Source organism: Castor canadensis, chromosome 9 (genome assembly GCF_047511655.1).
Source record: "Castor canadensis chromosome 9, mCasCan1.hap1v2, whole genome shotgun sequence".
Lineage (NCBI taxonomy): Eukaryota > Metazoa > Chordata > Mammalia > Rodentia > Castoridae > Castor > Castor canadensis.
In genome coordinates this window covers 8,313,002-8,326,090 of record NC_133394.1, presented here as the reverse complement: position 1 = coordinate 8,326,090, position 13,089 = coordinate 8,313,002, and the positions used below count along the sequence as shown (strand labels likewise).

The 13,089-nt window shown below is 39.5% G+C and overlaps 1 protein-coding gene across 6 annotated transcripts in view; it reads left to right on the top strand.

The window, feature by feature from the left end:
- Slc7a11 (solute carrier family 7 member 11) overlaps window positions 1-13,089 on the top strand; it is an 85,704-nt gene that overhangs the window by 60,908 nt on the left and 11,707 nt on the right. For all 6 annotated transcript variants that reach the window (XM_074041177.1, XM_074041176.1, XM_074041174.1 and 3 more), the window contains 5 exons: window positions 1,444-1,567; window positions 3,452-3,555; window positions 4,365-4,461; window positions 6,162-6,311; window positions 7,544-7,721. In XM_074041177.1, coding sequence (XP_073897278.1) covers window positions 1,444-1,567; window positions 3,452-3,555; window positions 4,365-4,461; window positions 6,162-6,311; window positions 7,544-7,721 — 653 coding nt within the window. The remainder of the gene's footprint in view (window positions 1-1,443; window positions 1,568-3,451; window positions 3,556-4,364; window positions 4,462-6,161; window positions 6,312-7,543; window positions 7,722-13,089) is intronic.

The window sequence follows — 13,089 nt, the reverse complement described above, 5'->3', positions numbered from 1 at the left end:
TCATTGCCCCGGTGATTTTTTTTTTTCTGTGCTAAAATTTAGCATTTATCAATCACAACCGGCAAGGCATGCTAACGTGTTAACAGAAAATTCCACAGGACCCTCTTCACACCAGGGAAGGGAAGCATCTGTTACTTTCCTGTTAGGATGCCAGGATTTAGAGGTCATTGTGTTTCCCCATCAAGGCTGGAGGCTTTGGGATCAGGGAAGTGTCAGGATGCAAGCAGCATAACGAATGGCAGTTGCTTGCTGGCTAGGTTGGCCTATTCTCAACAGGGGATATTGCTGTTGAGCATAATGAGCTAAGACTTAGAGTGGTAAACACACCCAGCCTGGATAGATGGTGAGGTGGCTGTGGCTCTCCCCCTCCTGGTTCTGAACTGTATTTTCATCCTAGAAGAAATTATATTGAGGTCTTCATTAATGGCATCAAACAAAGTGAAGAATCCACGAGGGCTGATAAGCACTGTTGCTGAAAAAATGAGCAGCCTTTGCGCACAAGTCATTGAAGGTTTAAGTTGCCAGAACTGGACAGTCTGAAGAGATGGTTGTGTTAGGCATGAAATGTGGGTTGGGAACATGGACTCAAATAGTTGGGTTCAGTATCTGGTTTTCCCAGTGCAGTCAATGAAGACATAATATTGCATTTGTGCTGGGCACTTCTTGGTGCCACCCGGTGTCAGCTCTGTTCGGTCGCCTGTATTCACAGCAAGTCACCTTCAATTTCATGGGATAATCTGCACTGCAGCTTTATAAGATAGTCATGACTTGGGGTCCCTCTGACCTCACGGGAGGGCAGTACAAAGTCGTTCTTGTGTTTCTTGCATTAGCACGAAATTATTATTGCCATCATTTAGGAGGGTAGGCAGGTCCTGCTACATGCTTCCAAAAGCGCACACTTAACTCATTGGCAGAAGCTGCTAAACAGGAAAACACTGAATGTGCGAAATGGTTCTGAGACTTGTTTTAGAAAGGTGTCAACGCAGTGAATTAATATTACAAAGGTGTGTAGCACAGTGGTTCTCAAAGTGTGGTTCCCAGAAGAGCAGCATCAGAATCACCCAGGAACTTGGGGAGGACGGCTAATCCTATTGAATCAGGAACTCTGGGTGGAGCTCCCCAGTCTGTGTTTTAACAGCCCCTGGAGGTGATTCTGATGCAAGGTCAAGTTTGAGAAACACTGCTATAGCATTTATGGAGTAGGAGATGGAGACAGATTCATATGGTCTGGGGGCACAGCAGTAGACAAGACAGACAAAGCATCTGGCACTGAGAATCTTATTAAATTGCAAAGGAATCTGTGGTACTTTGTCCTGATGAAATGTTTATACATACCCCAACAGAGCCTCTAATGATCACAGATACAATTATGTTCTTCAGTCAAATTAGTGCCGGGGAATGGCTAACACCAGATAACTAATAAGCAATTCTTGTGCCTTTCAGAACCATCCCCCTTGCAATATGTATATCCATGGTCATTGTCACCGTTGGCTACGTGCTAACAAATGTGGCCTACTTTACGACCATTAGCGCTGAGGAGCTGTTGCTGTCCAAAGCAGTGGCAGTGGTAAGTCCAGTTTGAAAAAATGCCAATTTGAATTTAGGTTAATGAGTTGATGCAATTTTATAGCAGTTACCTCCAGGACAGAGTGTTTTGAAATTCAGTAATCTTTTCTTGACCTGAATGGTAATGAATATTTTAGAAATTTAGAGCACACCTTGGCATATTCCATTTAACTGATACAGCTAAAATCCTACTCTTTATGCTTTCTCTTTATTTTTAATTTCTGGCAAAACAGTTCCACATTTACCTGCTTGAAAACCTGCCAGGTCCTTCTGAATAGAAGGCACCATTCTTCCAACATGTCTTTAAGGCCAGGTGGACAGTAATTGAATCTAAATGAACACAGTTTTAGGTATGCAAATTGCAATCCACTCTGAACTATTTCCTGTTTGTAAACTTTTCTAATTCTGACTTAAATCTTTTTCCCAAAATATCACTTAAGAAGTTTCAGGTGGACTACATAGAGTTTTTTTTTTTTTTTCTAGTATATCCTTGGAACACTAGTCTTAGAATATTAATAAATTTGGAAAATACTGGCTGATTAAAAGTTAGGCAGATGTTGTTGGAGTCCTTCTCAGAATCTTAAAGACGTGCATGCATTTAAGTCCCTAAGAAGTGGATGCATATGATTTTAAAACAAGCCCCCAAATTTGTTTGACACCAGGATTACCTTTGTTCCCAAAGACCCTGGTATAGGACTGCTAGTCTTTGATACAAATAAACTACTTTTATTTTACTTAAAATTTTAGCTGGTATGAGAATAATTCACTCACGAACTTATCACAATAGAGGCTGAAAACTTTTAAAAAGTTGGTGACATTCCCATTACTGAATGTCAATTCCTTTTAAAATACTATTGCCTCATATCAGCAATGTCCACAGAGAATAAATTATCTCATTTTGTGTGAACCTATGTGTGAGTTCACGCTACTAAAAAAGACTTTGACCACTGCTGCCTGTCTTATCGCACAATCAAATGGACAAAGCTTATTGATGTCGGGTCAATCGTCTCATCTTTCTAGTCAAAGGGCAGCACTTATATTTTGCGCAAATGTGGCCCTTTAATTACATAGCACTAGCTGCACCAAGGACACCTTTCAAAATTTCCCATATATTTTTTTTAAACACACACATCCTTCATGGAAATTTGCAATGTTGCACATAAGATAGCATATAAAGAAATATCAGAATTTTGTTTATCTTTGATATTATCTTTTGATATTTTGTGTGGACTGGTGTTTGGGTTGTGGCTTTTGTGTAGTAAGCCATGGAAGGAAGTGGCAGATACCTGAGGAGGCGGGCATGACTCCCTACACAGACAGAGGTTCAGCCAGTATGATTTTTCTGGGAAAAAGATTTTTCAGAGCTGCTCGTATACATATGATATCATTGACCCAGGCATCTATTGTTTGATTGATCCTCTAGAAGTGGGGTTGACATAGGAAATGAATAGCAATGTTTCCCAATGTCTTTCTGTTCGTCACTACAAAAATGTGACTTTCAGCCTAAAGAGAAGTTATCATATAGAAGGATTTTCTGTGTCCACAGTAGAACTTCTGAATTAAGCTTTTTCCACTTATCAGAGTTAGAGATGATGCCCATCACAGTTGATAAAGACTCAGTGAACGGATCACTGCTTTTTGACGGTGGAGAGAAGGTGCTGCTCGAGACCTTTGCCCCATAGCTCTGCCACACGCAAAGCCATGCTACTTGCTTCTGATTATTGTCTCTGGACTCAGTCTGACCCTAAGCAAAAAGAAGGATTATAAAACATACGTGTATCACCAGGCTAATAGAAAGTCACAGAACAAGTTTGGCCTACATTGTTTCATTTTTCCCCCCACATTCTGGAAAAAGCATTAATTTGTTTCGTCCTTTCTTTCACAGACCTTTTCTGAGCGGCTGCTGGGAAGTTTCTCATTAGCAGTTCCAATCTTTGTTGCCCTCTCCTGCTTTGGCTCCATGAATGGTGGTGTATTTGCTGTCTCCAGGTGAGTGAGTTCACGTATTTCCAGAAACACATTTCTGTTTTTGAGATTGGATGTGATGGAGGATAAGTTTAAAAAGAAAAGCAGCAGTGCCTCCAGTCCTGTTGTTTTTAAAGGGCCATGTGAGTCGGTAGCTGGTGCAGTTATCAGCAGCATGTCTGATTCTGTCCACTAGAGGGCACTGCTGTCTACTCATTGCTATTGCCAGGACCATCTGCTTGTGGCATTTTTTAAACAGTGTGTCTACAGAGACTTAACAGCATTTTATTTCTGGCAGTAAAAATCTTTTGTTTTTCTAAAGGTCCCATGAAAAAGAGTAAAGTTAGAGATATCAGAAATCACCAACCGATGCTCTTGCATCCCTTTTGTTTGATGCAAAAATCTCTTTTGTTTCGATATGACAAGATGTGAAACGCAATCAGATAACTATTGGTGCTGTGTGTGTGAGTGTGCGTGTGTGTGTGTGTGTGTGTGTGTGTGTGTGTGTGTTTACTGGATTGGATTGACAGCACACAGAATACCAGGACTCTAGAACTGAATTCACCATCAGCTATTTATATGTAGGGAGACCTATTCTAAGTCAGATATGTTTCTCCTCAAAAAGTAATATATGTTGGTAGATTTTGCACAGCTTGAATTGAGACTTCTTAAGTTGTTATCTGCTTTATCTGAAAATTGCAACCTAATTAATCAGCTAAGAATGCCAAACCATTTGGTGTGAGCAAGATGCAAATTTTCTCTGGGATTTCTGGATTTTCCCTTTGCAGTGATCAATTCTGCAGTCAACTCCATCCACATTTTTCTTCCATCAGGTTATTCTATGTTGCGTCTCGAGAGGGTCACCTTCCAGAAATCCTCTCCATGATTCATGTCCGCAAGCATACTCCTCTGCCAGCTGTTATTGTTTTGGTAATGCATAATAACAAGTATATCTAGTTATAACCTCAGGTAGCAGGTTAGCAAGTTGGAATTCAGACCAGATTTTAAGTTGTGCTTTACTTTCTCATTCATTGCTAAGGTGGTTTTGTGGATGCCATGGTGGAGTGTGGGAGGCAGCAGATTTCCCTTCCCTTCCCTTCCCTTTTCTCAGTGTTTCTGATGCCATTTGATGCTTCGGGGGATTAACTACATCACTTCTATTTCATCTTTGTAGAAATCTGTGTTGTCTAAAAAATAGTGTGGCTCCAGTCATTGTCAAAAAGCCTTAAGAAGAAAGATATTGAATAAAAAGTGCCAATACTTACTTAAAGTACAGCTAAAACCTACTCTCCTCAAATACCCACATACATCATCAGAGTTCCCTTATAATGAAATGCACACTAAATTATTCAAAGAATTGATGAAATCCTAAACAGCTAAACAGTGCAATGATTCTCTGATTAAAACTGGGATGGTGGTGGAGAGCAACCCTATAGGAAAGAAAGAAAAAAAAAAACCCCAGATGTAAATTTAAGTGGGAAAATTCTCTATGTAAAGACCCGGGTTTGTGAAATGTGGGATACAGAAGACTGAAAACGTATAAAAGTCCTGAGATACCCATCAGCAATGCTATAGTCATTTTTACTTGTGATTTTATAACAGTTTTCTCAACTGAGTCTGCTGTCAGGAGCACCATAGAATACATTGAGCTTTTTTGTTTCCCCCGTGCATTTAATTTGTTTCAGACTGTTTCCTTGAGATTCCTTTTTTACAGCGCACATATTCTCTGTGTGGAATCTGGACGCTAACGTCACTTGTGGGAACAGAGTGTATTAGTCTGTGAAGAGGGTTGTAATTTTAAGCCTGTGCTAACTGTCACACTGTCCTTGGCATGTGCGCCTGCACAGGAATGCTGTGCTATTTTCTGTGCTTCATTCTTTCCCGTGATCTTGAGGGTCACACGTAGCCAGCACAAGGGGACAGTAATCATGGAGGAAGAAAAGGTTTTGCCAAAATTAGAAATAAGGGCAAAATAGTTTCTGCTGGGTATTGGGGCGGGGGGAGAGAGAGGGGGCGGAGTGGGTGGTAAGGGAGGGGGTGGGGGCAGGGGGGAGAAATGAACCAAGCCTTGTATGCACATATGAATAATAAAAGAAAAATAAAAAAAAAAAAAAAGAAAAGGTTTTGCAGTTGAGAGCAGCAGATTCACCTATACCTGGCTGTGCTTCGTTGCAGGGGTCACTGAGAGCTAATCAGGAAGCATATGCAGAGCTTTCTTTGGGTTTTCCAACTGGATGTGTATTTAATATTTAATACTGGTTATTTACTAATCGTCTCAAGGCTCTGAGTCTTTCAATTTTGAGAGATTGAGAGTCCGGTTTTTTTACTCTTTGAAAGCACATCCTCTTCTCTGGAATGCAAAAGGAGGTAACAACAATGAACACATCCATGTAGAGTACCACTTGGATAAAAGAACTGATAATGCCACTTTCCTACTGTTATTAATAAGAGGATTGTAAGAGCAGACTATGGAAAAGAAGTTAGTTGAGTCTAGGTGTTGATCGTGATGCTAGTTTAGCAGTACAAATAATAGTTTGAAAAAATAATAATGGGTAGTGATATTACCATTTCTCAGCAGTTACATCCTCCTTTAACTCACCAATCTCGAATTTTCTCCCCTTCTCCTCCAGCATCCTCTGACAATGATAATGCTCTTCTCTGGAGACCTCAACAGTCTTTTGAATTTCTTCAGTTTTGCCAGGTGGCTTTTTATTGGGCTGGCAGTCGCTGGGCTGATTTATCTTCGATACAAACGCCCAGATATGCATCGTCCCTTCAAGGTAACCCTGGCAATCTAGATGGGTTTGCATAAATCTTTCTCCTAATACCCAGCCCTCCCTTTGTCATGATTTGATGATGGGGTGACTGGGTAGGAGCAGTGTCCTATGGAGTAGAAGTTTAACTCTTGCAGGTAGTGCCTTTTCCTTGGATTTATTTTAACTTGAGAAGAAGAGTTCATTGATTTTTTTATGAGATATATTGAACTTTGCCTGCAGCATTATTGAAGAGTGGTAGTATTAATGGATAATTCTTATGTTGATTTTTCATGGATGAATCCAGTAATCAAAGTGAGCTGCTTCTATCTCTCTTTGTGCTGAAGAGTTGCAGAGCTGTGCTCTCAAAGAGTGAGGCAGACTCACTCTTAATTAATTAATTAATTAATCTTTATTAATGAAAACTCTAAAAATGGATGCCTCTATCCAAAATAGGCATTTTAAGTACTTCTGTGTTGTGACTTGTTACATTGTTCTTTCTTGACATTATTCACTTTAAAGGGAAAAAAATTATAAAACACATAGGGAAAGAGTTTGTCTCATAATCCAATGACCACTTACCAGAACTAACATTTCCTCTGGGGAGGGCTGAAGAATCTGCTTGTCAACTCTAGCCTTGAAAGTTCACGGATTGATTTGACCTGACTATTTACTTGCTCTTATGAAATAGCACAGATAATGTTGTCAGTTATGTTGTCAGAATTTTTCTCTAATTATATTCATTGCCTAATGCTGGCAGCATCTTTATTAGTGGGTGAATAGGAGTTGGCCTGTTTTATTCCTGTCAGTTCTTCTTGTGAATCACAACAGAAAATCAATATGCACTGAATGGTTTTGCCATGTAACAAGCTGCTGGTGCTTTTGACTCTGCAATAAAGTGGATTCTAATCATAATTATCAAAGAACCAATCTTTGAAAATCAAAACCATAAATGGTAATGGTACTTCACAAGTAAAATAATTTGAATAGATCATCTCTAAGGCGATACCCTTTTCTAGCCATAGATTTTGTTCGATTCAAAGACTTATAAGTGAAATCAAATTAAATTTAAGGAAGTATGTTTAGCACACTGTCTGTGCCCCATGAAAGAAACTTTCCAACTAAGGAGGTTGGTGCCAGTCACCTGGTCATATGACCAAAGCTCAGCAGTGAAGTGGGTCACGTGATGGTCAGAGTCACCCTGAGCCTGCCCTCTGCTGAACTCAGAAGCATTGAATTCTGTTTCTGTGCTGTTGCAGGTGCCTCTGTTCATCCCAGCTCTGTTCTCCTTCACCTGCTTCTTCATGGTTGCACTTTCTCTTTATTCCGACCCATTTAGTACTGGGGTTGGCTTCGTCATCACTCTGACTGGAGTCCCTGCCTACTATCTCTTCATTATATGGGACAAGAAGCCCAAGTGGTTTAGAAGAGCATCAGGTAAGATTCTTTAGCATTGTGAGATACTCTGTTGTAGAAAACCCAGGTAGGTAAACATAGCTGACATGCAAACCTTCAAACTTAAAAGCCCTATGTGGTACACTTGGAGTTCATTGCTGCATTTTCATCAGGATGGAGAGAAAAAGAGTGGGAAAGACAGTTAGGGTACAGCCATTGAATCCTTACAGGGTGTTTAGTTTGGGCTGCTGTAGACTTTTTTTAGACAGAATTTTATCAGCAGTTCTGAAAACAATCTAACCGCTTTTTTTGAATCCCTTCATAGCCTAATTATTTTTCTTCTGGGTGGAGTGAAGCTTGGTGATTCCCTATCATAACATATAACTTGATGTGATGTGAGGTTTGTTGGGGAGTTAAGACGGAAGCCTGTAGATGTCTTAAATGTCATGATCATAACACTACCTAGATAGGAAGGGAGAGTCACACAGGGTCATAATAACAGCAAAAACTATGAGGAGAGGAATAATAGCCCCAGTTTATTGTGTGATTTCTAGATGTATGACCTTATTTAATCTTTAAAGAGCTTCCTGAGGTAGGATTTTGAGTTCTGGCATGGGAGAATTCATGTCTCTCTTTTCAAGTCATACAAATGAATGAGGTCTAAGAGCAGAAACTCAAAATTTAGGCACTTTTGCGTTTTAGAAAAGGCACCCTATGCATTGTGGCTCTGTGAAGATGGATTAGATTAGGAATGAAGAAAGAGGATGGAGTTTGATGATTTCTGCATTAATACTGATGAGAACTGAGGAGAATTTGAACAAAGGTCATGTCAGCAGAGTCTGAAAGAGCAAGGTGTATAAGAGGAAACCAGCAGACCTTGGTGACCAGCTGAGATGGGCTAGGAGAGAATGCAACAGACGAGTAGGTAGGAAGATGAGCCTGTGTTGAAGCCCATCTGTATGTCAGGGGCCTCTCAAGCTCTTCCCCACATCTTCATCACAGTCAGTGCTCAACAAGATCCAGGCGTGAGGTCATGTTACTCCTCTGGCCCCCAGATGAGAAAACCAGGGCTCAGGAAGATAATTTAATGTACAGATTTTTAACCATAGAGTTAGGATTTGAACCCACATCTGCAATACTTCCGAATGAATTACTTTTTTTATTGCTATGACAAAATACTTGATCAAAATAACTTAAAAGGAGAAAGATTTTTGGCTCCTGATTTCGGAGGTTTCACTCCATGGCTTTATTACTCTTGGGTCCAAAATGAGGTTGAACATCATGCATGGAGCACTTGATAGAGTGAGCTGCTGAGCTCATGGCAGTTGGGAAGCAGAGAGAGTGACAGAGCAAAAAATGATAGAGACGAGACATGACACACCTTTCAAAATCACTCCCTCAGGGACTCGCTTCCTATAAGCAGGCTCCACCTTCTATTAGCCTATTTAGCTATGGATTCATCAAGGGAGTGATCCATCAATGAGGTTAGCACCTTTTTATCCAGTCACCGCTCAACGTGCCACCAGCTGGGGAATAAGACATATGAGCCTTTGGGGATATTTTTTATCTAAACCACAATATCCATGTTGTAAATTGGGTCTCTGGTAGCAGAAGGGAGGGCTATGGACTGTAAAATATAGACAGAAGAGCAGACATATTTTTGTTTGTGAGATTGGTGAATTTAGAATCCCAAGTTCCCTTTGCTTTCTACTTTGTTTTCATTTATTTAGGTTACCAGAGTTAATTTTCAAAAGCCCAGCTAAAAGTCTGGGGAGAAGGCTGAGGTGTGGCTCAAGGGATAGAATGCTGAATTCAAGACCTAATACTGTTAAAAAAAAAAAAGAGAGAGAGAAAGAGAGAGAAGACTGTTGGTAAAATCATTAAGAAATAGAGAAGTAATGATTGCTAGTTTAAAAAAAAATTTTGATGTGTGTGTGTGTGTGTGTGTGTGTGTGCATGTGTGTTGAACTTGTAATGTGTTATACAACTCATTTAGTAGTCAGTCATTTAAAGCAGTTTTGTTACTACTCTTCTTTAGTTTTAATTGCCTTTTGGTATCTTTAGACCTGAGAACACTATTTCTGCTGGATGTTATGTTCTAGCTGATAACACTATTCCCAAAGAGATGTTTCTATGCAAGTTAGGTTTGTAAAGAATAACACAGATGCAGTGTTTACTCTGAGTATGTGATCTCTATTTCCTGTTAAATCATACTTGCTTTGTGTAGAATATTTTTAGTTAGGTTTTCTCTGTTGTAGATACTGACTATAGAGGCTGTTCTGAATGGGAAAGTCTTGTTAGACAACATTCACAATTAGATTGAAGGTTTATGACAGAGTACCACTCATCACCGTGAGATCCATGTCCAGAGAGACTGGCACCACAGAAAAACAAGTGCATCTGGGAGGAAACAGCTAGGAGTCCTTGAGTTTGGGAGCAGGATGAAGAAGGACAAGGGAGAGAATTTGCTTCCTGTTTGTAGTCAGCCAAGTTTAAAAGTTCTTCCCCCTTGCTGACATGTGTGTTCGGTCCCACTTGTTCATCAGTTCATACAACAAACAATTTTCATGCTTCTTTCGTCCTTGTCTTTCCAAGTTCATGTAATTTTGGAGGTTTTTCCTATTTTTCTGTCTCTAATGATGTTTTGAACATGTCTGAGGCCTCTGAATCTAGTGTTAGCCATTCGTGAAAGTAGCAGCCATGGAGTGGTCCCAGAATGGTTATTTGGTTCTCAAAAATGCCATTGAGTCTTCCAGGGAGCAAGGCCATTTTGCTTTAAACCGTGATCATTGTAACTCTTTATCTTTATAGCCGCCTTGAAAGAGAGTGACGAAAAGCAACAATCCTCTGTAATTTTGTTTGATTTTCCTCTTAGGTAGCATTCTTGTGGTAAAATAAAGAAAATTCATAATATTTATTGCTGCAATAGAAAGTATTTTCTTAGCCTTTGGCCAAAACAAAATAGCACAGACAGAAAAAACAATAGAGTCTAACTACCACCAGGGCCCTTCTCGAGAAGATGTACACTTTTTGTTAGAGAAACTCCACGTGAACTTGGAGGCCAAGAGTCTGCTAGGAGCAGTTGGCCAGTGATTTTAACATCACATTGTTTTGCTTGGTAAAATCCTCTTGCTTTTATGTTACCAGGTTTTCTTTCTTTTTTTAACCTTAGCATACTCGAGTAAATTAGCCCTGGAAAAATAAAAGTTCATCAAAATACATCTTTCCTGGGCTGTTACAGTGAAACACGAGAGGTGACCAAGCTGCATTCAGAAAATGGGTGAAAGGCTGCTTGGTACAAACAGCCTGAGAATATTAGAGCATGTGAGATTTTTTCAGAGACTTGATGACTTTTTCTGGCCACAAGGTGCCAGTATTGAATCACTTTTTGTGTGCTAGCATTTCCAAGTGTGAGAAGAAAATGTACCCTTAAGGGGATCGCTACTTAGAGAGCTTTTTCCTGTCATCTGTAACACAGCGGTTAATTCTTCTGGATGGTTGTTCTTATTATTTACTTGTTTATAGATACATGTGCTTCTCAGGCAAAGAAAAGGAGCAGATACCTCACCGACATATGCAAACTCAGAGGTAGCAGGACCCAGGAAACCAGGCCTGGGCTTCCAGAAGCCTCTTGACTTGGTAGCCTGTGTTTATCAGCCTAGCCCTGTCACAGCTGAGAGTGAGCTGGGTGGCTGGAGTGGGTCCATCTTGATCAGGGAGAGACATGGAGGACAGACTTACTGAAATCACCAAATCTGTGATTATAAAAGATCATTCTTCATTGAAGGGATAAAATGAAACCATGCAATGGAAAAGTGTGGAAACCTTCTGGGCGGGGGTGGGGAGGTGAGGGGGAGAACATGGCATTTTTTAAAAAAAGTTCTACAAAGTAATCAATATTTTATGACATTTTCATGCATGTATGCAGCTTACTTTGATTATATTCACTCCCCCATCACTCTCTTGTCCCCTTTGCTCTTCCTACTGGCTCCCCACTCTGATCAAATAGTTCCCATTCTACTTTCATGTCTTTTTAAGTCTCGATTACACAAATGAGAGAGAACATGCAATATGTGCTTTCCTGAATCTGGCTTTTTTCACATAACATGATGATCTCCAGTGCCTTCCATTTTCTTGTAAATGGCACAATTTCATTCTTCTTTATGGCTGAGTAATGCTATATTGTGCACATACACCGTTTCCTTTGCTGATTTTGATTTTTTTGGTTATAGAGCCAGAAGTGCTTCAGCAGAGTCATATGGCAAACTTCTGTTTGTAGGTTTTTTCATAGAATCTGCATAGCAGTTTCCATACTGGCTAGACTAATTACATTCTCACCAATAGTGTTTTAAATTCTTCCCCCACTATGACCCTCATCTCTACAATCTGTCCTAATCCCACTCCCAACCCTGCATTCTTACCGGCCTTCGTTGCTGCTTGGTTTCTTCATGATTGCCATTCTGATGGGGTGGGGGTGTGAGATGGAATCTCAGTTTAGTTTTGATTTGCATTTGCTTGGTAGCTAAAGATGCCAAATGTATTTTGATATATTTATTTGCCATTTATACTTTTATTGAAAACTTCATTTGCTCATTTATTGTTTGGTATTATTTAGGTTTTGGGGGTGTTTAATTTTTTAATTCTTTATGTGCTGTGGGTATTAATTCATAAATAAATCATCAAATAAGTAGCTGGCAAAGATTTGCATCCATACGTCAGGTTGTGTCTTCACTCTGGTATTTGTTTCATTTTAAATTTCATGTGACCCCATTTGTCAATTCTTGCTGCTCTTTCCTGAACAGTTGGAATCCTGCTCAGAAAGTTGCTGTTTATGCCTACATCTTGAAGTGTTTTTCCTGAAGTAATTTCAAAATTTCAGTTCTTTTTTTTTTGTTGTTGTTGAAAAGAGAATTGGCCTTTATTTATTTTTTTAAATGTTATTTAGATTTTATTATTTACTTTGTCCTTTTCTTTTTTATTGTTTTATTATTCCTATGTGCATATGTATGAATAATATGTACATTATTATGTGCATTACATTAGGATCTTTATTCAGTCTGGATTAATTCTTGTACAGGGTGAGAGATAGAGATCTAGTTTCAGTCTTCTACATGTAAGTATCCAGTTTTCTCATCACCATTTTTTAAAGAGGGTGCCTTCTCCAACATGTTTTTGGCACATTTGTCAAAAATTGGATGGCTGTAGGTACATGGGTTTATTTTTGGGTCTTCTATTCCATTTGCTGCTATGGCTCTGTGGTCTCCTTTGAAACCAGGAATTGTGATACATGTAGGATTGCTTTTTTGCTCGGAATGGTTTTGTCTATTTGGAGTCTTTTGTGCTTCCATTTAAATTCTAGGATTTTTTTTATTTCTGTGAAGTATGTCATTGGAATTTTGATGGGGATTAC